The following is a 23,009-nucleotide window of genomic DNA, read 5'->3' on the forward strand; positions in this document are numbered from 1 at the left end:
ATCCTGCCCCGCCCCGCCGCTGCCTGCCGGGAAGCGTCGTTTCCCCGCCCGGGGCGGGTGCCTGCGCTGGCGCGGAGTCTGCTGGGAACGGAGGGGCCCGCCCCCCCTCGGCCAGTGCGGCGCGCGGCGGGGCGGCGTCCGCCATCTTGAATTGCGAACCGCTGCCGGTGCCGCGCTCCGGAGCGGAGCGGTGCGGGGCTTTCTCGCTTGGAGGGCGGCGGGCGCCGTGCGTCCTCGCTTCGATGGGTAAGAGCGCTAAGAGCTGGCGGGCAGGGGCAGGAGGGGCCGCGGTCCCCTCCGGGGCACCCTCGCTGTAAGGCTCCCCGGCGCAGGCCGGTCTCCTGCCTGCTCGGGGGCGGCCGGCAGCAGCGGGGCGTTGCCGCGCACGGCAGCTCGGTCCCCGCCAGGCGCGGCGGTCGGTGCTGGGACGGGCTCTTCCTGCGCTGTTCGCCGCCGTTTCCTCAGTCGAGAGGGCTGCCGTCCTCCCTTCCCTGCCGTGCCCTGCTGCTGATGGAGGGGGCTTTTCCGCCCCCCTCGTCAAGGGACGCGGGTGAGGGGCTTCGCTAGTCGCTCCCTGTGGCCGGGGCGGGTGTCCTCTCGGCCGAGCAGCCGGCGAGGGTCTCACCCGGCCCTGCGCCGGGTTCTTGGCCGGTGCGAAGCCTGCGGGCAGCGTCTGGCCTCCCCCCGCGCTGTCGGTCGGGGAGGGGGCGGTGGTACAGCAAGGCGCGGTATTTAGGGAGCCTGCTGGAGGCAGGGAGGGAGAAAAAATCCTACAAAAAAATCTATCAGTAGGCTAGGTCTTAGCCTAGGCACAACAGGTGGGCGAGATGCAGGATGTGGAGGGATTTAGTGTTGAAACGAGTGTGGTTTTGCAGAGCAGAAGCCCGAGCTTCCTTGGATCTAGATGCAGAAGTTGTGAAGCCTGAATAGATCAGGGACTGCTAGTCTTTTTGCCCTTATGATGTCTATACCAAAACCCTTGTGCGGGGAACGAAGCTATAAATTCATAAGCTTTTCTTTTTGAAAACAGTCTTGATGAGAGCTTCCTTCCAGTTGAGCTTCTGTAATGCTATAGAGCCAGTGACCTAAACTGGGCTACTTTGTATGCACGCTTCTCTTGTTTGGTTCATTGCTTGGTCTGACAGTTTATTGGTGCAACTAAATTAGCAAGGCATGAATGATTAAGGAACTGGTGATGTTCCAGGACTAGTTAAGCCAGTAGTGTTGTTGGAAAAATGATGTTCTTAAATTGTGCCTCAAAAGTTAACATGACAATTACTAGAAAATTGCCTTAGACGGTGGCACGCTTAGCATTGCAGTCCAGAGATGGCAGTAGTTTACTACGGTTCTTGTGAAGCAAATGCATTTGGGTGAAACAGGCTGCTGAGTCCTTGGAGTGTCTCATTGATGTCAGCCTAAGTCTGCAGACTGTTTTCCTCTCATAGTTTGTGTTTATTGCTCAGCAGTCCTTGGTACTACTGATATTTAAATAAATAAATAGTCCCACCATGGAGGTTGAGAGAGAACTGTGCACAGCTCAAGAGCTGTAATTCAGTTGTTTTCTTGTTGTGGAAGAATTCCAGACAAGTGAGAGTTGGTGTAGAGCCTTAATTCATATTTTTGACAGTTATTTCTCAGATGAAGGCTATGGTTTTAGCTTTCAAACCTAGCATCATGCTATTAACAACCTTACCAGTCAGTCAGTTTGATCATTTCAGTGACAGAATTATGTTTTATCACTTTTATCTTTTCACAACTGATATGCCTGAAATGACAGTCAAATTATAATCCCCTAATCCATCAAAAGAGCTGTTAATTAGAATGAGTCAATCATTTTGTTAGTTTAAAATGGAAAAGAGTATGCCTGTCTGGGTGCTACTGACCCTTAATTTGTTTTTCTGCATACAGTTTAGGAGGAAACACAGCATAATCTTTAGGTCCTGTGTTATGTTTGCAAGATAGGCATCTTAAAAAAAAAAAAAAAACAAAAACAAAAAAAACCACACCCCCCCACCCCCCACAGAAACCCAACAACAACAAAAGAAACAATGCAGCAAGATTTTAAATGAAGCAGTAATTACTGCAGGTTTTCTTCTTGGATTTGTCCTTACTTTTTAATACATTTAATGTCTCTTTTATGAGAGGAGAAAGCAAATTCCTTTACTTGCTGACAGAATCAAAATTTAGCAATGTAATGTATTTGCTTTTTGTTTCTCAGTTTGTTCATAAGACCCGTAATTTCTTTTTGCAGTAGCTTATGCCCTTTAATGAAGTATCTGATCCTCAAGATGAACTGTAGTTTAATCTGCAGTTCAGAAATGCCTATCTAGGCAAAGGTTTTTCTCTGTTTTCTACCTTAGAGATTTTTGTTGATGAACTGGGTATTGCAAGCAACTACAGGAATAGATGTAGATACTGCTGCTGTAGATACTTTTGTAGTGCAAGAGATGGCAGGTTTGCCTTGCAAGGTTTGGCCTTTTGCATTAATTTTTCTCTTTTAATAGACAACATGGCAAGCCCAGGTAAAGATAACTTCCGAATGAAAAGCTACAAGAATAATGCACTGAATCCCCAAGAAATGCGCAGGCGAAGAGAGGAGGAAGGAATCCAGCTTCGGAAACAGAAAAGGGAAGAACAGGTAAGTATCTTGGTGAGCTGTTAACTGTTAAGTGCTTGTGAAGCTAAATTCAGATATGTGGAAGGACTTGAGCAGTCTCCTCCTGTGGAGCAGAATCCAGAGTGCCAGGCTGAATGTCTGGGTTTTGTGCAATCTTGGGGAGCACCAGGTGGCTCTTGATAGGATCATAAAACAAAAAAGTGAACAGAAGCCCTCTTAAGTCAGTAGGGCACACAGAGGAAAGACCCACATCTTAAGTTTAATCCTTAGTCTAGGTTTAAGCATGTAAGACTGGGCTGAAAGGATAGTCTTATTTCCAGTAAGGATTAGAAACCTTGCATTCTCTTCCAGAGTTTGGGCCAAAATTGTACTGTTAGAAGGGAGAGGGTTATTTTCATCTTTGAAGCCATACTTTAAATTGCCCAAATAGCTTTTCTACAGTAACTTAGTAAAGTAGCTACCGATTAGTGATCCCTTAACTATTACATATAACATTTGCAGTTGTCCTCAGTGAATTTTTAGTGATTGGAGTACATGGAGCATTGTATAATTTAATGGTTTGTGGCAGTTCCTTTTTCCCAAAATGTTTAGTAGTTTCTTGCCAGGAAAGTAAGGAATGTAGTTTGTTTTTCTCCTTGGTCTAAAGTGGCTGAATTTGTCTCCCACAACCTAGAGAGTGTCCCAGGCACTGATCTACAGTCTTCTCTGAGGTGGGAATGCTTACTCTTCTCCTGGGAAAGTGGTGCTACTGCATGGAAAAAGAATTTAAATTAGTTGGGCCAGAGAGGTAAGAGTAAGAAGTAGTGTGATACTGGAGCATTTACCTGTGAATGGGTAACTGCATTGCAGTTCCTGCTGAAAGTTTTGTTTTTGTATTTTCTAGTAGATAGTCCTGAGATAAATTATGAAAATAATGGGTGTTTCCTCTCCCATGCTGACTGTTGTAACAATGAGAATACTCTTATGTTCTCCTTGATCTTAATCTGGTGGACTGGTATTTTTCAGCTCTTCTTGAACTGGGGAGAACAAGTTTATGCAGGGAGATGAGACTGCTTTTGCTCCAGAAAAAATTATAAGTGGTAGATAGACCATGATCCTAAACAAAAAGAGTTTATACTTTTCAACCAAGAGTGTCTGTGTCCTTGTTAAGTGCTAGAAAGAATGGCTGGTCTTCCAAAAGAAGAATGTTGTTTCTTCCTTTGTAGGTTTAAATGGAATTAAACCTTGTTTATGTCAAGGATTCTGCAGTTGTTTTGTGTCCAGGATTGTGCCCAATCCAGAAGTGTGTTGAACATTGAGAGAATGCCTTGGTTTAGGTTCCTGTTTGAAATATGGGTAGATGTAAAACGTGGAGTTGCTTCTGCAGTTTTGGGCATGTACAATAGCAGAAATCTAGGTTTCTATAGACACCTAGAGGACAAAACCATCAGGATTTAGTAGGAGGTTTCATTATTATGCTTACAGGTAAAATCTTAGTCAGTGGACTGAGATTCTAACATTTATTTTTAAAGATGCCAACATAATATTCTTAGAATTGTTAATTACAGTAGTTCTAAGTGTAGTACTGGATTAAAGATTAAAATTTAGGTTTGGTTTCTAGAAGAAAACAGGCTAATGTGAATGTTCTGCTTGTATGCCAGAAAATGAAGAGGCACTCATTAAACATACCTTATTAAATACTACAGTGCAGGTATGTATTTTGAGCATAGGCAGTGCATGCAGCCAATTGTAAAGTGATTTTTGGACATAGAGAATGTTTAATGTTACATAATTTGGAAGTTCACCTTGAAGCTATGCTATTTTTTTCTCCAACTATATTAAAATAATGTTAATGTTTTAATCTTTCCGCAACTGTATAACAAATATAGGTGCTGTTTAATTGTTATGCAAAGACAGTACATAGATCTTGGACCTTCTGTTGAAGGAAGGAATGCAGAGTGCTGAAACACAAACTTTGGCTCTGTGTTGATGATTTTAGCCTATAAACTAAAAAAGGAGGAAGTAGCTTGTAGAATACTGTTTCCTGCTTAAAAATAAATGCTAATTATGAGGTATAAAAGACTAAAAGTAGAGAGATCTGTGTGGAAAAACTTATGGATCTTTGCTAATTAAAAAGAACTTCAGTTTTTAAGTGTCTCTCTGAAGTGTTGCAGTGCAGTTTATCGAAGTACAGATATAGTAGTGTTTTTCTTCTTTATGTTCTTTAAACTTTCATGTAGAATTCCATTTGCATGGATGAGTAGGAAAGTGAATAGTTGAAATACTTTGACTGGTGAAAGCATTTCTTCCAAGTGTATGTCATCAGTACCCACTCTATGGTAAATTCTAATGTCTCCCAAATATTTCTTCTTTGTTTAGCTGTTTAAACGCCGAAACGTTTCTCTCCCGGGAAATGAAGAATCTATGGTAGAAAGTCCAATTCAGGATCCTGATGTCAGCTCTACTGTACCTGTTCCAGAGGTAATTACTTTAGAGTGTGTTTAGAATGTTATCTGTTAATGTGCATAGTACTAGACATAAGAAATCCTCTTTTAATTTTTAGGAAGAAGTTATTACAGTAGATATGGTGCAGATGATTTTCTCGGATGATCCTGATCAGCAACTCACAGCGACTCAGAAATTCAGAAAATTGCTATCTAAAGGTACATAAATGTTGCCTGATTTTTTTTCATTCCTTCTGTGTTGTTACTACAATTTTTAGTCAGAGAGAGTCAGTTAACCTTTAGTTTTGTTTTACTTTAAAATAGAGCTTGCTGAAACTTCCAGTTCTGTTTGTAGAGAAACTGTGCCTAATCTCTTCCGACCTAATGGCTAAATACAGAAAGCTTCATTATTCTAATGTTAAGTCTTTCAGACAAAGTAACAAAAGCAAGGATATTTTGATTGAAGTGTTCAGGGCAGTAACTAACGCACACTAACATTACTTAGAGTACTTGTTGCAGTACTTCAGTTTCTGATTCGCGTTCTGTAATTGAGGGGAGAAAAATTTTCTGGCTGCCAAAGAACAGTTGTAACTTGTTTTTGTTGAGACTGTAAGACATGCAGACTTGAATCAATGCCAGCATTTGTATAGCATGATAGGTAAAAGTATGCTTGGTCATTTAAAATAGTGGAAGAGAAATTATGATTAGGTACTGATCTGAGCTACTGATTGAGGGAACAGTGTTTTGTAATGTGTTACTAATATGCCAATGGATAGTACTATGTGTTACTATTATTATACGTAGTAGGGTGTTTAGTAAATTATAGCACTTTACGGAGATGATCCTGCCATCTTCTAAAGTCAAAAGTTTAGCTCCTTCATTTGAGATTAAAATGATTGAATGCTAAAAATTATGTTAAGAACTGAGAATTGTATTTGTGTTTTGTGTCATACTGAAAAAGTAATTTACTTGGTCTTTTTTTGTTAGACTTAAACAGATATGGGTTTTTTTTTTTATTCCCTAGAGCCTAATCCACCTATAGATGAAGTCATACAAAAACCAGGAGTAGTACAGAGATTTGTGAAATTTCTAGAGAGGAATGAGAATTACACTCTGCAGGTGAGTTTGGCTGGTACTGATTGGGGGTTTGCAAAGGGATTAGAAACCCTCCAAAAGAGCTTTGGAAAGCATGCATTTTTTGGTTTTGTTTGTTTGTTTTTTTAATAGTAAAATTTAGCTATTTTTAACCACTGAAGCTGTAAATTTTAGTTGTCTAAAATGTCAGTTGTTGCCACTGAACTTGTGACTTTACTCTTGCGAATTTCATAGTAGTCTTTAGGGTTATGTATTCAGCTGGTAAATACTTGGGTGTTGAAAGCAGAATGTGTTCAAGAGGGTTTCCAGAGTGGTATATTAAGATCATCAGCCCTTATGTGTAAGCAGAATCTGTTTTGTTTGTGTTGAATATATTGTAGTATTTTTCAGTTGAAATTGTAGAAAAGGAGAAAAAAATACAGGAAACTGAAAGGCTTGTATGAAACCCTTTTAGAAAATCTTTGAAAAATATATAATCAATGATAGGAGTAACTAGTTCTATCTATTCGTGGTAGCTCATGGAATGGCACTTAGGCCTTGTGTACATTCATACTGGAAGAATTAACTTAAACTTAATACAGAGTAAACAGAAGGGATTTGTACTAGTTAATAGAGATTTTAAATCTTCCTTACAGTTAGTGCTGCAAGCTTACTAAAATAGAGATTTTGCCAATGCCAATTATTTTGTTGTATAGAAAGTACAATAATAGTAATAATTGCATTTCAGTGGAAAGGAAAAAAAGTTACAAAATTAACCTCTGCAACTCTCATGTCAAGCTGTTTTCATGAGTTTAAGTTTTACTGTGAAGTGGTTTAACATGGTCGTCTTTGTGCTCCTCAACAGTTTGAAGCAGCTTGGGCTTTGACAAACATAGCATCTGGAACTTTTCTACACACCAAAGTTGTAATTGAAACTGGAGCTGTTCCAATTTTTATTAAGTTGCTTAGTTCAGAGCATGAAGATGTACAGGAGCAGGTAACTCTTTTCTTGAGGTGTTTTATAACTACTTAAAATTCATTTATGAGTGTGTTTTTTGGGATGTGTATGGTTAGAGAGTTTTTGAGCCTCATTTGCTCATTGGCTGAAGGAGGATAAAAATTTACCTTCAGTATATTTTTTCCCTCGTGGTTTTTTTTTCCTCTGATTCTTTCAGGTTTCTTTGATTCTGTTTTTTATTTCATGTTATTGAGTAATTTGAAGAAAGCACTTCATTTCTATTGTGGCATTTACAGGTGGACAGGATCTAAAACACTGTAATAGAAATAATAGAGTAGAAAACAATGTGGATTTTTTTTCCCTAAGTTATTTGCAGCTTTATTTCCTATATCCTTCTGCTCTTCCATCTTACTATGTTACAGTCTTCATTAACATCTTCCTGAACTTTGGGGGTTTTTTTGTTTGGTTTGGTTTTGGGGGTTTTCTGTTTATGTTTGAGAGAGGCTGTAATTTGCTAGCTTTTATTTAGCATGTTTGTAAGTTTGTATGGTGAAAGTTCATGATTTAACTTTTTTATTCCTCATACATTGTTTGCAACTTTGAGTCAGTTTTATTGAATCTATTACACATAGTGAGCAAATGTTAATATTTAAAAGAGTGTGTGCATCCTTTTTATTGAAAAGCACACAAATCAACATATTTTTGTATCAGAAGACTCTTTCCTTGAAAGGATGACTTCAAGTGTAGGTAATTGACTTTGTCTGAATTCACAAAAAAATGCAATCTAGAAATCAGTAGTCTTCTGAAATTTTATATTTGGAATGATACCGCGCTTTTTTTGTTCTATAATATTTGCTGTAAAAATGTATAGACGATCTGTAAAAGTCGATTGGCAAGCATGTATAAATTCATTTGGATGCTTTGCTTTTTAAGGCAGTGTGGGCTCTTGGTAACATTGCTGGTGATAATGCAGAATGCAGAGACTTTGTTTTGAACTGTGGAATATTACCACCCCTCTTGGAGTAAGTATTGTCAATTAGTTCTATAACTATAGTGTACGGGTATACATAACTGTAAACTTCAACTTTAAAATTTATTTGAAAAGAGTATAAGCTTTTTGCTAAATTGAGAATGTTTCTTTTTTTATTATATTGCTACGAATCTAATGTTTTGGATTACCACAGCTTCATGCGTATCTTTAATTAGTCCATGACTGGAAGCTTTCCAATGTTTGCAAAAGCACAGAAGTGTTGTTTCACAGGTATGAAATTTCTATACTGTGCAGAACTCTGTGTTGCCAGAGTCCTGGATCTATAGGGTGAGAGATATGATTCAATTCACACTTGCATTTGTGGGATTCCAACTGGCTGGGCAATAGGCTGGTTTTCTCACCTTTGTCCAGTAGCTCCAAGCTCTGGTATTGCTATCTATCCATTTGCTTGTTGAAATGAGCTGGCAGAGTAGTTGTTACATGAGCTGTGTTCCACCAGAAGTTTTCTCTTCACTAGGAATATCATTCCAGCATTTACTATACGCCTACAATAGGATGTAAGGTAGCTTCATCACAGGGAAAAAATTTACACAACACAAATTTTGTTCAATTTATTATTGCTTAAAATAATAAATGTCTTAAAAACATTTGTAAAATAGCTTAAAATAATAGAGGAGACTGATTACCTTCCTCAGGGATTTAACAGGTTAACAGTTTTAGGTATTTGGTATGTATCTGAAACATGAACCTGATTTTTCAGGTGTTGAATCTTTCACATTCTATTCAAAAACAGTAAAGTGTTAATTTTTTTAGAAGATCTTTTAAGTTCTAACTTTTTATGGAACTGTTTTTATTATTATTAATTTCATTCTCTGAATGAAAACGTCAAAGTTAATTCAAGGGAGGGTTGTATCTCTTAGCCCCTTCTCAAGACCCTCAGAAAAGATTATTGAATGATTTTTCATATGAGCAATGGTTTACTTTATACGTGTATACTTGGTTTGGGAATGAGATGTCCACACAAAATAATCTATTCAGATTCAGTTGATTCTAAGAAGATTTTGCAGCATGTGAACTATGAAGAGAAATAAATTGAAACTAATGCCCAATAATAGGATAACTTTTCCTGATTTGAGGTACTGTTGGTAATAATAGACATAAAAAGACTTACATTTTCAATAAGAAATGATTATTTTTATTATTGCTGTTTCTCTTGGACAGACTGTTAACAAATTCAAATCGTCTTACAACAACTAGAAATGCGGTCTGGGCTCTCTCAAATCTCTGTAGAGGAAAGAACCCACCTCCGGACTTCAGTAAGGTATAATAAAATATTCATTTTGAGAAATCAGAAGGCTGAAGATGACTTATGTTTGTAACATGTCATAACACACAGAGTTTTTGAATCTGGAGATAGACTCGATTTTATCTTTTTAATGTAATCACACAGTCTTGTCATCTGTTGTATCTGCAAAAAATCATCTACTTTGACACGTATCAGCAATAAAATTAAATTACTTAAAAACTTGAGATTGTAGTTAGTCAGATGCAAATAGTCATTCACTGGTATGAAATGATGGACAAATAATACATTCAGCACTAAACCTCTTGGGGCTGTATTTTCTCCAGATCTGTTTTAGAGGATGTGAGTTATGATTGAAGCTTTTTTAATTTTGTTTGTTTGTTTTATGATTGAGAGTGCATGCTGCAGGAATAAAATTTTGAGTTTTCTGCTCTGTCAGATGCAGTTAAATCAGACTATGATGACAGAGGTGATTTGCCTGTATGTTCTCCCCTTCACTTCCTCCTCTCTCCAGTATGTGGTTATAAAGAGAGGAAGACTGTAGAGGCTAATAGGAGTATTAGTTCCTTATTTTCAGTATGAAATTAATTTCTGGTAAGGTTAATGACATTAAAAGATTAAAAGAACTGAACATTGGATATTCTAGTACAAGAGTCTGAGGTTAAATGATCATTAATGATAATCTGGAGAGAATTTACGTGTCTTGAAGCTTACCTCATGGGGTAGTAATTACTGTCATTGCTACTTAATAATTCTTGGAGAGATATTAACAAAAAGGGGTGATTTCTGATGTCAATTGATCACCTCGCAATTGCTCTGCCTAAGCTATATCCTTCAGTAGTGTCTTGTTCTGGTAGTAAAAAAAACAAGATTTCTTGCTGCTTAAACACAACTTCAGTGGAAAAGGATGCCCTGTAAGCAGCTGCTAAGAAGAATAGCTCCTTTGCTTTTTGCCCTTTGCAGTAGCACTGGTTGGACACATAAAGGAGGCTGAATTGCATAACTTATGTAAGATAAAGAATTAAGTTCTACAAAGACTATGAAATTCCCAAACTGTACAGCTGAAACCTGTCAGGTTCCAAGTGGTGTTAAGATGGTCTAATTCATCTGGCTCTGTCTGTGTGGAGCTTGTAGGAGGTTAAGGCCAGAGACTACAGTTGCAGCGAGACCTGAAGTCAGCCGTTGCTTGTTTGATTTGATGCAGTGAACGTTGAGTCTTCTGTGAATTACTCTGAGTTTCTTTGTGGTAAAGCAATTGTAAATTGGTTATTACAAATAACCTCCAGTACTCCTACAAAGACAGCAATATCACTTTGAAATTCTGTTCCCTGAGTGATTCAAGAAAGCATCAGTAATTCCTGATCATAATTCCTGATCATCTGGTTATCTGTAAATTAGATGGTATTTGTTCAAGCTGATCAATTATATAGCTAATATAGTATCTCTAAATAAATAGGCTGTGGATCAGAATTTATCCAATTTACCAGTTTGAATTGGGTGTCTAGTTTAATCAGGAAGTGTTCCACCTAGGTCCTGATTGATTAATGACCTCATGTGCTTTGGCAGTAAATAGTTTTGCATCTTTATGCCTTTGCAGAATGTTCTCTGAAAGTTGAAAAATACAAAACATCTAATTTTATGCAATATTTTTCTTCAACCTAGGTTGCTCCTTGCTTAAATGTTTTATCAAGACTGTTGTTTAGCAGTGACCCGGATGTATTAGCAGATGCTTGCTGGGCCCTCTCTTACCTTTCAGATGGTCCCAATGATAAAATTCAAGCTGTTATTGATTCTGGAGTGTGTCGAAGATTGGTAGAGCTGCTTATGTAAGTCTTCTCTTCACCAAATAAATGTCTTACAGTACTGTTAATATTAATGAATTAAAATTTAGTTGTTTTTTCTCGCCTCAAGTGTAAATTTATTTTGTGAGAAGTGATGAATGTGAATTCAGTCTGAAACCTTTTAAGTTGCTTGCTAAGAGTTGCTTGGCTCCTGGGATTTTTCCTGAGATTGACAGTGGGGAAAAAAGTTTTCTCCAAAGTATTTCTTTATATTCTTTAAAATTTAATGTAGGATTTCATTTACATGAGGGAATAGAAAGGTGAAGACTGAAGACCAAGCTTGAATTGTAAACTAATTTCTCAGCTTTTTTTTTTTTAATTTATTTCATTGTTGCATTTTGTTTTCTTACCTTTCTAGGAGATGCAGTTGCAATACAGACAGTTCTCGGACTCACGAAGTCCAGAGGCAGGCTTATGCCACTTTTGAACTGTTCCAGTATATTTGGTTTATGGTTCATTATTTTCCTAGAAAGGGAGACTAAATCCCTGTGTTCACATGGGGACTGCAGAGTAGGTCGGGGTAGTAGTTCCCAGCACTGACAGCACAGCACAGTTCCCTGTGAAAAGCTCATCTGTATAGCTATCAGGAGAGGGTGAGGTTGCTTTCTCTTCTGTAGAAGCTTTAGGACAACTGAGTAGATTTCCTTCCCCTGCATCTCAGACAGTTGAATATGGGAATGCAGGCTTCATGTACTGGCTTCTAGGGTTTTTGACTGACAAAAGGGGGGAGTTCATTTACAAAGGGGGGCTGCTAAGTTTTAGTATACAGATAACACCATCCCTTTTGTTTCTGTGGCTATTGAATGATGCAGGTTCCAGTATTGTATTCAATAATACTTGAGCTGGGTGAAGTGAATCTGCTGGACAGATGGATTAATCTAAGTTGTGTTGTTCCATAGAGATGCCCTTTCCTTGAATCAGCAATTCAGTTGTGGGCTTGCAGTTGTCAAATTTGGCTAAATAAGGAGAAAGTACAAGAAGTAATGCAGTGTTTTCTATAACTAAAAATTTAGCACCTGAAGTAAACCATTGTTCACTGAAAATGCAAAATTATACTTTAACACTTGGTAATATCAAGCGATTTAATATTTGTCTCCAGGCATAATGATTACAAGGTGGTATCCCCTGCATTAAGAGCAGTTGGAAATATTGTTACTGGGGATGATATCCAAACACAGGTAAGACTAGTTGATTGAAGAAAAATGAATTGGCAGGACAGAACTTTGTAAAATTTGTGACAAAATACATGTCCAGTAGAGGTACCTGCCTACGTTAGTGAAAGATCTATATTGTTAATTTGACAATTTAGGCTGCTATTTTAAACGTTAAATTACTGCAAGAAAGAACACTTTTTTTTTTACAGCATTGTATGTAGTTGATTGCTTCGTTCCTATATGGTACTTTGACTGTTGCTTCCCATTTTTTATTTTTATTTTTTCTCCTTAGTGGGGGTTCAATTATTTATTATAGTTCCCTTTTTAAAGTCTTCAAATACAGTCAAAGTTTTCACTTGTAAGCATCGGTCATACTTGATTTGTCCATGAATTTGCATGTGATAGTCTTACTGATGCAATTTGTTCTAAAGATTTATTTTTTAATTTCAGGCAATGGAATTGAGTTTGAAGCAATGCAGGAAATACTAAGACAGGTCTTGCTTTAAAGAAAACTGTGTCTAAAAGGCTGACAGAACTAGTGTAAAGGGAAAATAAGGCAATAAGTTAATTACATAATTTGTGAGCTCTATAGGAGAGGATTTTGTCAAGGAATTAAATAGAAAACATCTGTCTCAAAAAACAAATGAACAACTAACTATACAAATTAGATTTACACTTCTCAGTTATTCTCAGTTGTTCATGTTCTAGCCTTAAGCAGCCTTATTGAGTCTTGCTGTTGTCAGTCTTCTGGTCTGAACTTAATTGAGGGCAGATTGCTGGATTTTCTATTCGCACACTAAAGCATTGAACACTTCAATTTTGCAGGATGTTATCTATGATACTTCGTAAAATATAAATGTGTTGCAAAATCTGAAGTCATCTCTAAAGTGCTTATATATATATAGTACAACCCAATTTTCAATTCTCAAATTATTTTAGGTGATTCTAAACTGCTCTGCATTACCCTGTCTCTTGCACTTGCTTAGTAGTCCCAAGGAATCTATTCGAAAAGAAGCATGCTGGACTGTTTCTAATATTACTGCAGGAAACAGAGCTCAGATTCAGGTAAAGCCTGTATACTTGTTACTTGGTTGGTTTTGTTTTCATTTTACTAGTTCACTTGGTTTTTCTTCACAAGGAGAAATAACTAGATACTACATTGATTCTGCATTATTTGTTTTAATCCTGTCTATAATTTTACCTAATTTAAATGTTTTCTTCTAAATTTTGAAGATTATTATAAATAACTTCATAAAATAATACTTTAAAAACAGCTGTCATGATTTGTACTAGAGAAATGGATTGGTTTCTCTCATGGGGATTTAGTTGATGCTTATAAAACAAATGAAAGGATACTTCTCTTAGATCTGATGTCAACAGTTGTTATTTTTCCCTGTGGGAGCATCATCTACTGGTATACTCTCTTTAATTTTGTTCTGCATTGTAATATGCATGTTAAAGTAATAAGCAATTCCCCTTTCTTAAAAGTGGACAATTCTACCAATTTGGAAATGCTGGAACATTTTGCTTGGATAAAAAACCTGCATGATGCCATCAATACTGAGTTGTATTCTTGTGGAAACTATTAAATCCCAACTATTGCTCCAGGTGTCTGGAGTTACCTGAAAAAAGGTTCTGGTCGATAAAAATGAGAATTCTGAATCAGAGTACATGTTTCAATATGATTTTTTTTTCCCCCTCTACTTCAATCAGAGATGAAAATGTTACTTCTTGATGTCATTTAAAATACATAATACAGTCATTAAGTATAGACATAGTCTTTCTATGGAGGCTGCAAACCTGAATAAATGGACAAAGTGAAGTTTTGTTCTGAGGCTTGATCTCCAGTTCAAAAACTCAGGTTTAGTGCTTATGTCATATGATTTTTAAATGGGCCTATCCAGTAAGCAGTATTCTGTCCACCAGAGACAGAGAAATCAAAAAAGAAGATATTCTGATGGCTGCTGCAGTGCAATGTTGGAATAGTTCTGAATTTCAGTTTAGCATTTCTAGTTTGTCTGCCTTCTAACAAAACTTTGTTTGCTTTGGTATCAACAGGCATCACTGACTCTTGTATTGAAGGATATTAATGTTTTTTGTGTATAATAAATCTTTGTTAATTGTCATAAAATACTACAATTTCATCTCTTAGGCTGTTATAGATGCAAATATTTTTCCAATATTGATTGAAATTCTTCAAAAAGCTGAATTTCGCACCAGAAAAGAAGCAGCATGGGCCATAACTAATGCAACATCAGGAGGAACCCCTGAACAGATCAGGTAAGTTTGTATATGTTACTATTTTCTCTGCCTAAGTATCTGTCCTGGTTTTAGCTGGGATAGAGTTAACTGTCTTCCTAGTAGCTGGTACGGTGCTATGTTTTGAGTTCAGTATGAGAAGAATGTTGATAACACACTGATGTTTTCAGTTGTTGCTCAGTAGTGTTTAGACTAAAGTCAAGGATTTTTCAGCTTCTCATGCCCAGCCAGTGAGAAAGCTGGAGGGGCCCAAGAAGTTGGCACAGGACACAGCCAGGGCACCTGACCCAAACTGGCTGAAGGGGTATTCCGTACCATGGGACGTCCCATCTAGTATAGGAACTGGGAAGGGGGAGCGGGGGAATCGCCGCTCGGGGACTAGCTGGGTGTTGATCGGTGGGTGGTGAGCAATTGCACTGCGCGTCATTTGTACATTCCAATCCTTTCATTATTACTGTTGTCATTTTATTAGTGTTATCATTATCATTATTAGTTTCTTCTTTTCTGTTCTATTAAACTGTTCTTATCTCAACCCATGGGTTTTGCTTCTTTTCCCAATTTTCTCCCCCATCCCACTGGGTGGGGGGGAGTGAGTGAGCGGCTGCGTGGTGTTTAGTTGCTGGCTGGGGTTAAACCATGACAGTATCTTCTCTGAGGCATTTTTATTTCTGCATTTGAGTCTTGACAAACACAGCAATAAAATCCTAAACACAACTCTAATTCCTTGAAACTCTGTACAGGGACTAAATGTAGAAATTCAAAAAAATGAGTGAAATACATGCAGTAGACTTAATAATAAATTGACCGACACTGCTTTGTTTTGGTGGTATTACACCTAAAGCTTTCACAGGGTTATCTTCCAGAGCTGATACTATATTGGCAAAGACAATTGGAACAGTTAATGAACAGTTTCAGTGTTTGAAAATGGAAAACTTTGGGAGAGTTGTTTTGAAAACTTGCACAATGGGATTGTATCTTTGTGGAGAGACTTCAGGAATCTTAGTAGTTTCTTCATGTATTTTTGTCGTGGTTTAACCCCAGCCAGCAACTAAACACCACGCAGCCGCTCACTCACTCCCCCCCCCACCCAGTGGGATGGGGGAGAAAATTGGGAAAAGAAGCAAAACCCGTGGGTTGAGATAAGAACGGTTTAATAGAACAGAAAAGAAGAAACTAATAATGATAATGATAACACTAATAAAATGACAACAGCAATAATGAAAGGATTGGAATGTACAAATGATACGCAGTGCAATTGCTCACCACCCGCCGACCGACACCCAGCCAGTCCCCCGAGCGGCGAATCCCTGCCCCCCACTTCCCCGTTTCTGTACTGGATGGGACGTCACATGGTATGGAATACACCGTTGGCCAGTTTGGGTCAGGTGCCCTGGCTGTGTCCTGTGCCAACTCCTTGTGCCCCTCTAGCTTTCTCACTGGCTGGGCATGAGAAGCTGAAAAATCCTTGACATTAGTCTAAACACTACTGAGCAACAACTGAAAACATCAGTGTTATCAACATTCTTCGCTCTGAACTCAAAACATAGCACTGTACCAGCTACTAGGAAGACAGTTAACTCTATCCCAGCTGAAACCAGGACAATTTTATACTTACTATCAGTATTATTTTAAAGCAGATATCTAAACTCCTTTTTCAAAATTGAGTTTGATTAAAATTTTACTGTCAGCAGCTATTTATGTGATGCAAAGATTGGACTTCTTGAATGACTAGACGATACTCTCTGGTTTCTCTGAATACTGTCAGCATAGTGATCAGTTTGAATCAGTAGTTGATAAATGGATTTATAAATGACAGTGTATTATTTGGAAGCTAGAACTGAAAGTGATGTGATAACTCTTCCAGTGCATTTGGGATATCTGTTGCAATAAGTGCATGCTTATTTATTTAAAATGTAAACAATCCTCGTTTTCTTATAATGACTGTTAACAGAGGTAAGGAAAGTTTGTTCCTGTTTTTTTGGTATTATTTTGATTGCTTGCATAATGTAACATCTTAAAATTTAGTTTATTTTAAATAAATTTTAGTTCAGGATCTTCACATAGTAAATGTGAATGTAATACCATACAGGTAGCTTCTCATCACGAAATACAGATATATTATCTGTGTCATGAAGTTTTAGCCCTTTTAATGTCCTCACAGTACTACTGTCTAACTGCAGGATAATTTAAAACCACTAAATAAACTATATTTAAGCAACCTTTTGATGCAGGCAAACATTACTGTCTTCATTTTACTTACACACTAGAAACAAGGACACAGATTCTGATTTTCAAAAGTTCGTACACAATTTTGTGCAAAATTGGAAAAAGGAATAGGATACTAAGAATCCCAATATTTTTTCATATTTACAGTGTTGTCCTTCCCTTTATAGTAGGTAATATTAATACCTTAATGGACTCCTAGTGTGGACTACATTAGCACAGAGCACTCTAACGTATTTACTCAATGGTTTTGCCACTACAGAGTTTCAGCTGCCTGAGAAAAGAACTTATTGCTAAAGCTAACTTTTTCTCTTACATTCAGTTAAACCCATCTGAAGATCGCAAGTGAGAAGGAGTTGAAAAGACTACAAATTCCACACTCCAGTTAGGAATATGCACATTAAATTTTCTCATTAGGATAAATTAGAGTATTTATTCAATTTCAGACTAAGCTTGTCTTTGTGTTGTTGCATGTTTTAGAAATTTGTTTCAGCCACTTTTTTTAGCAAAATTAAGGACCAATAGTGATAGACTGGTATGTCAGAATAAATGTGCTGGATTATCAGTCCTTCTTTTTCCCCCCACCCCCTCTCTGTTCTTCTGCTGTTATAAAGGTATTTGGTAGCACTAGGTTGTACCAAGCCTCTTTGTGACCTCCTGACTGTGATGGATTCAAAAATAGTACAGGTGGCTTTAAATGGACTTGAAAATATTCTGCGTCTTGGAGAACAAGAGTCTAAGCAAAATGGAATGGGCATTAATCCTTATTGTGCCCTTATAGAGGAAGCATATGGTAAGAAATTACTTCTTGTAAAACTACATACCCGAACTTCCTTATTTCAGGCTGTAAAAACAAAACCATTGTGAACCATTTTGAAATTTGTAGGTAAGTTTAATATAAGAACTACTTCAAGCATAAGTGGACATTAAAGTATCATAAATTAAGCAATGTAACATGGTGGGAGAAGTGGTTAAATGCAGAAAACCTGTGAGCATTTGTCTGTGGTCAGTTTATTAAATGTCCCTCTAGAGAAACATTCTCAGAAAAATTTAACACACAGGTGTCCTAGTCTATTGGAGCCATGGTTTGCATAAGTTTATCAGTCAATCCTAAATATAGTTTTATTACTTTAATATATAGTCCTGTCTGGTATGGTTTCATTACCAACAGGGATGCAAGATCAGAGTTTGTTTTACTTATTCCCAAAGTCGGATCACTTTTTAGCATAGTAAATATCAGTAATAGCAAAATCAACTTCAGATCATAAAATTAAATAAGTTTGTACTTAATTTGTGAAAGTATTTTGTTCTGTTTCTTCTTTTAAGAGTTGTTGAATTAAACCACCTTTTAAAGGCAGGGTATCAAAACTAAAATGACTATTTGTGGAATTTCACGACTAGATGCTTTTGATTTAACAAAACTAATGTTAAAAGTGGCTTTTAATGAATCTGGCATTATTTATGGAGGGTTATCTTTTTATAGCTCTGACAAAACAAAATGGGCAGACGTTTGTGTTTCAGAACCTGCTAGTAACAATTCTAGTTGACCCCGTTACATCTGATTAGATGGTACTAACTTTTCTGTAAAGAAGCCTTTAAATCTGAATTCCCTGATAGAGTTTCATTGCTAAAACCAAGTGCATACTTAGACTTACTTTGCAATCTAATGTGTAAGAGGAATAAGTATTGAATACTTTAATGGAATTTATTCTGTTCCAGATTTTGAGTCCGTTCATAATTTCAACTATTGAATGCCTAGGTTCTTTTTTGCCTTTACCAGTTAAGTGTAGGCTGCTGAAGCTGTAGAGTGTAAGTTCAAGTAGGGGAAACAGCTAATTATATCACCCTCATTGCTTTGGCCTCTATAGTGACCAGAAGGGTTTGTATGAGCTCTTCCTAATCTAACTTAAGTGAAAACTGAATTATCTTAAATAGCTAAAAAGGAGTTTTGAATCAACGTTACTGACCGCCAAGCACTTAATTCTGCCAGCAGAGCAGAGGTTATGTTCTCTAGCTTGCAAATGATAAGCTTTTGGAAAGATAGTATCTTCAATCTTAAAATTAAATTTGAGTAAGATACCAGACTGTGCCCAGTGATGACTCCATGATAGGGGATGGAATTTAGATTTGGGGAAGACTGAAAGAGTAAAAGAAAAGAAATGGGGATATTGGAAACTGCTATCCTAATTCTATACAGATTCAGTTTCTTTGTAGGCATGGCATATTTCTTTGTAGATACTACAGCCTCCTCCTTAGTTTAATTAATAGTCTTTTAGCATAGTTTTAAAATTAGTTTGGACAGCAGAAAGTGCTGCAGAAAATGAAGACTAAGAAATACATAGGTCGGGAAATTAAGCATCAGTGATATTGAATGAATTGAAATGATTTGGGATTGCATTTTTTTATCTAAGTACCACTATACTATAAGCTATAGTATAAGCTGTTTCCCTTTGAATACATCATTCATTTAAGCAACTTGATTTTGAAAATGTTTTGTTTTGAATTTAGGACTTGATAAAATTGAATTTCTTCAGAGGCATGAAAACCAAGAGATCTACCAAAAGGCTTTTGAACTCATAGAACATTACTTTGGTGTCGAAGAAGAGGACTCCAGTATTGCACCTCAGGTGGATGAAAGTCAGCAGCAGTTTGTGTTTCAACAGCAGGAGGCTCCAATGGAGGGGTTTCAGCTGTAAACTACTGAAGACAAGCATAAAATGTAAACACTTGTAGGGTTTTGGGTTTGGGTTTTTTTTCCCCCAGAGGTCTTTTCTTTATGGCCAAAGTTAGAGGAAAAGTTGAATATGTTTTGCAGAAATAGATGAAGAAGCAGCTCATGCACTTTTATATATTGTGTTAGATACAACTGTTCTTTGTTTTGTATTTGTGTTTTTCATTATCTCTTATGTACAGAAAACAACTGTGAGTAATCATGTCTAAAGCATTAAATGTGATTTAACAAGAACTGTTAAGCTAAGACTTGGTAGGATTTTAGGTAGTGGTTCTGAATTTTTCATGTAGTCTCAAACTGCGTATCAGCAATACAGTTACTGACAGTTGCATTTTTGGCAGTAGGCTTGACTTGCCCAGTCTCTATCAAATCTACCTCTTGTATTGAAGCAAAACCATTGCTTCAGAACTAAGGCATGAAATAAAGATGAGCTTGTAAGAAGCTGAATTGGAATGTGAAAAATATTTATTTAAATTGTGAAACTTTTATGCATTACTTACTTTATAACACACTGGAATTTATTTATAAAATGTATTTAAAGACATAACACATATAATGCTAATTACCTAATATAATATTGAATATATGAAAAAGCTTTTTCTGAATTATGTGGGAAGAGGACTATTTCAGAGGTTTTCAGATTGGAATCAGCAGAGAGCTTGCAGGTCATTTGATGCTGGCTCTGTAATTAAAGCTGCTAAATGGCATTAAAAGTCAGCCACAAATACAGTACTTTGCAGTGGAAGCAGTTGCTGTAGTTACCACAAGAATGCTGGTGATTATGAATGACAGAGATGGTGATTTGCACAAATTGCCAAGCAGATGGTCTGCAGCTGTCTCCTGTCAAAATGTGGTAACACCATTTTAGTTTGAGAAACATTGCAATGTTTGCCTTTCTAGTACAGTAGCTTCTTAAAAGTTTTGACAGTAGGTGTTATTTTTTTGACTAAATACGCTACTGCCACTTGAATTGTTGTTTAAGTTAACTAACTCGGTTTTCTTTTGGTAAGACAATAGAAATACTGCAGTGAAGAATGAATAGTGAATCACTCCTTTCCAGTTGAAGGAAAAGTTTGTTGTACTGTAAATAGCATTAAGTATGTGGACACCAAAACTAACTAGAAGTTATTGTCATCTAAATATTTAGGCTCTACAATATACAGTGTTTGCTGTTAAACACTAAAAGAATTCTAATATTTACATTAACAGTTTTGAATACAGAAAAACATATGCTCTGCTTTGACTTGCATATAAGTAGTGTTTCTGGTGTATTAGTAGTATATCTCATTTGGAGAAATTAATACTTTGGGTTAACTCTGAAGTATGATTATTTTTTATTACCTGTAATTAATGTATTAACATCAAACTCCTGGGTTAAGTGAAATCTTTGACATATGAGAGCATTTCATGCTTCATAAAAAGCTGCAATTTAAACTTCAAATTACTTACCCATGGCACTGTGCTTGTCACTAAACAGTATTTTAATGCACTGAAAAATACAGGTTAAAGGTGGTATCATTTACAGTACCATTTTATATTTAGAATTTTTTTTACATGCAGGTTAAGATTCTAAGATGTTTCACTTTGATGTTACAGCAATATATACTATATTGTAATTGAATGTGGGACTTGAAGTGGATTTTCTAAGATTACTGGTCACTTTTGACTAAGATGTAACTGGGAGGGAAGAAACCTTTTTGAAGTCTTTTTAGTGGAAGATAGAAGCGTAAGATGTATATAGGAGTGCTGTTACTTTATGAACTCTGAATAATGAGATATTTTAGCAAATGACACTTTAAACCTAGATTTGTACAGCATACAACAGTTTTGAGTAGTGTGATAATGAGTACAGCTGCCAAATTTTCATATGATGTTAGATGATTGTATTTGTGCCCTTTCTACTCTCATAGTTTTAGGTTTTCATATACTGACCTTCCTTCTTCCCTGCTCCCCCCCGCCCCATCTGTTCAAAGTACAGGGTAACGATCATGGAAATCTACCAGGATTACTAGTACATGCTGAATTTCAATGTTCTTCTAGTGTAAGAAAATTATTCAGGTAACAGGGTATTCCATGGTTTCTAACAACCTTGTTTTGATAACATAACCAGCTGTGCCTGCTTTTATTTGGAGAACCCTGTAACAACTGCATTTATAATATAAGCCTCTCTAAACCAAATCTGAACTATAAAAATCTTGATTAAAAGACTTGAAGAAAAGAGGGGACGTTTAAAGTATTATATTTGTTTTGAAAGAACGTCTTCAGTTTTGTGGATATATTATTCTATATGTGTGAATGGTTAGTGACTGCACTTTACGCATTTAGATAAACTATATTTCATGCCTGATACACTTAAATGTAACAGTTTAAAAGGGAACTAAATTGATGGACTTTGGTTAATGAAAACCATTACTTAAACTCAACATTTGGTTTACCCTACAATTGTTAAAAAATAATAATGAAAATTCTTCTTCAAAGGATATTTTATCACTGGGTTTACATCATACTTTGTTAAAAGCACATAAATGAACACTATAAAACTATAGAGGTGATGACTTAAGGTCAGCTCTGGTATAGTCATTAGGGCATAATATGATGATGCTTACACAGATGAAACCAATGTGGAAAAAAAAAAAAACCCAAAACTGAGAGAAGAAAATCTCTTTAAGTTTGGTATTTTATATGGAATCTGAAGTGCCCTATCAGTTACAAAGTCTGTTTCAAAATACAGGGGTTTGGTTTTTGTGGGTTTGGTTTTAATTAAAAGGGTACCATTTGTTCTGCTTAAATGTGAATGCTAATCTATGCAACTATGCAAAGCATAAGATTATTTTTTTTTTAGTTCCCTATTCTTGATACACTGAATCATATCTAATTTTTTCATTGTTGCACTTTTGTCTGAGGACTGGTTCATACAGCTTTTTAATTTTCTAGTATTTGCTTTAAACACTGTTGCTAGCAGCAATCAGAAAATAGTAATAATGTTGGCACAGAAATAAGTTAGCTGTAGAACAAGTTTGCAACTGGAAAATATTTATTGTCGGGTCTGTCTTTAAAAAAAAAAATAAAAAATAGAAAAGATGCACTATTGTCTTTCCTCCACGGTTGATTCTCAGTTGGTTTAAATTTATTAAATTGTACAACTGAGGATTTTTTTTAATAGGTCTGTCGATATATGAAGTTTAACTGTGACCTCAAGAGTTCACTGAAATCTGGAATGAGAAATTTCAGTTAGTTATGGCACAATATCTTCATACAATGTGTGGAAACTAAAATACCTATACTAACTTCAGATAGTAATAGTGCATCTTTAAATCCAGGCCAAAGGCCCATTACTGTAACAGAACACATATGAGTAGTATGCAATATTATGGAATGTTAAATCTCCAAATACCATACAGAAACCAATAAAACTTATTTTACAGACGTTTATTG

The 23,009-nt window shown here is 36.6% G+C and overlaps 1 protein-coding gene across 2 annotated transcripts; it reads left to right on the forward strand.

Moving 5' to 3' along the window:
- The first annotated feature begins 94 nt into the window (after positions 1-94).
- KPNA5 (karyopherin subunit alpha 5) lies at positions 95-23,000 on the forward strand. 2 transcript variants are annotated; one of them, XM_052781340.1, is made up of 14 exons: positions 95-246; positions 2,505-2,638; positions 4,976-5,077; positions 5,160-5,259; positions 6,065-6,159; positions 6,980-7,111; positions 8,006-8,094; positions 9,285-9,384; positions 11,029-11,192; positions 12,307-12,385; positions 13,301-13,426; positions 14,514-14,641; positions 17,458-17,636; positions 19,352-23,000. In XM_052781340.1, the coding sequence occupies exons 1-14, from the start codon at positions 243-245 to the stop codon at positions 19,537-19,539; spliced, it is 1,620 nt and encodes a 539-aa protein (XP_052637300.1). In that variant the 5' UTR covers positions 95-242; the 3' UTR covers positions 19,540-23,000. The 2 variants fall into 2 exon arrangements, with proteins under 2 accessions (XP_052637300.1, XP_052637301.1); XM_052781341.1 differs by lacking the exon at positions 95-246 and adding an exon at positions 3,291-3,404 and having other exon boundaries at positions 2,504-2,638.
- Positions 23,001-23,009: the final 9 nt, after the last annotated feature.

The sequence above is a fragment of the Harpia harpyja genome, chromosome 3 (genome assembly GCF_026419915.1).
Source record: "Harpia harpyja isolate bHarHar1 chromosome 3, bHarHar1 primary haplotype, whole genome shotgun sequence".
Taxonomy (NCBI): Eukaryota; Metazoa; Chordata; class Aves; order Accipitriformes; family Accipitridae; genus Harpia; species Harpia harpyja.

Coding starts and splice junctions, on each gene's coding strand:
- KPNA5 (XM_052781340.1), top strand. Junction 5,078..5,159: donor CTACTGTACCTGTTCCAGAG/GTAATTACTTTA, acceptor TTTAATTTTTAG/GAAGAAGTTATTACAGTAGA. Junction 11,193..12,306: donor AGATTGGTAGAGCTGCTTAT/GTAAGTCTTCTC, acceptor ATTTGTCTCCAG/GCATAATGATTACAAGGTGG.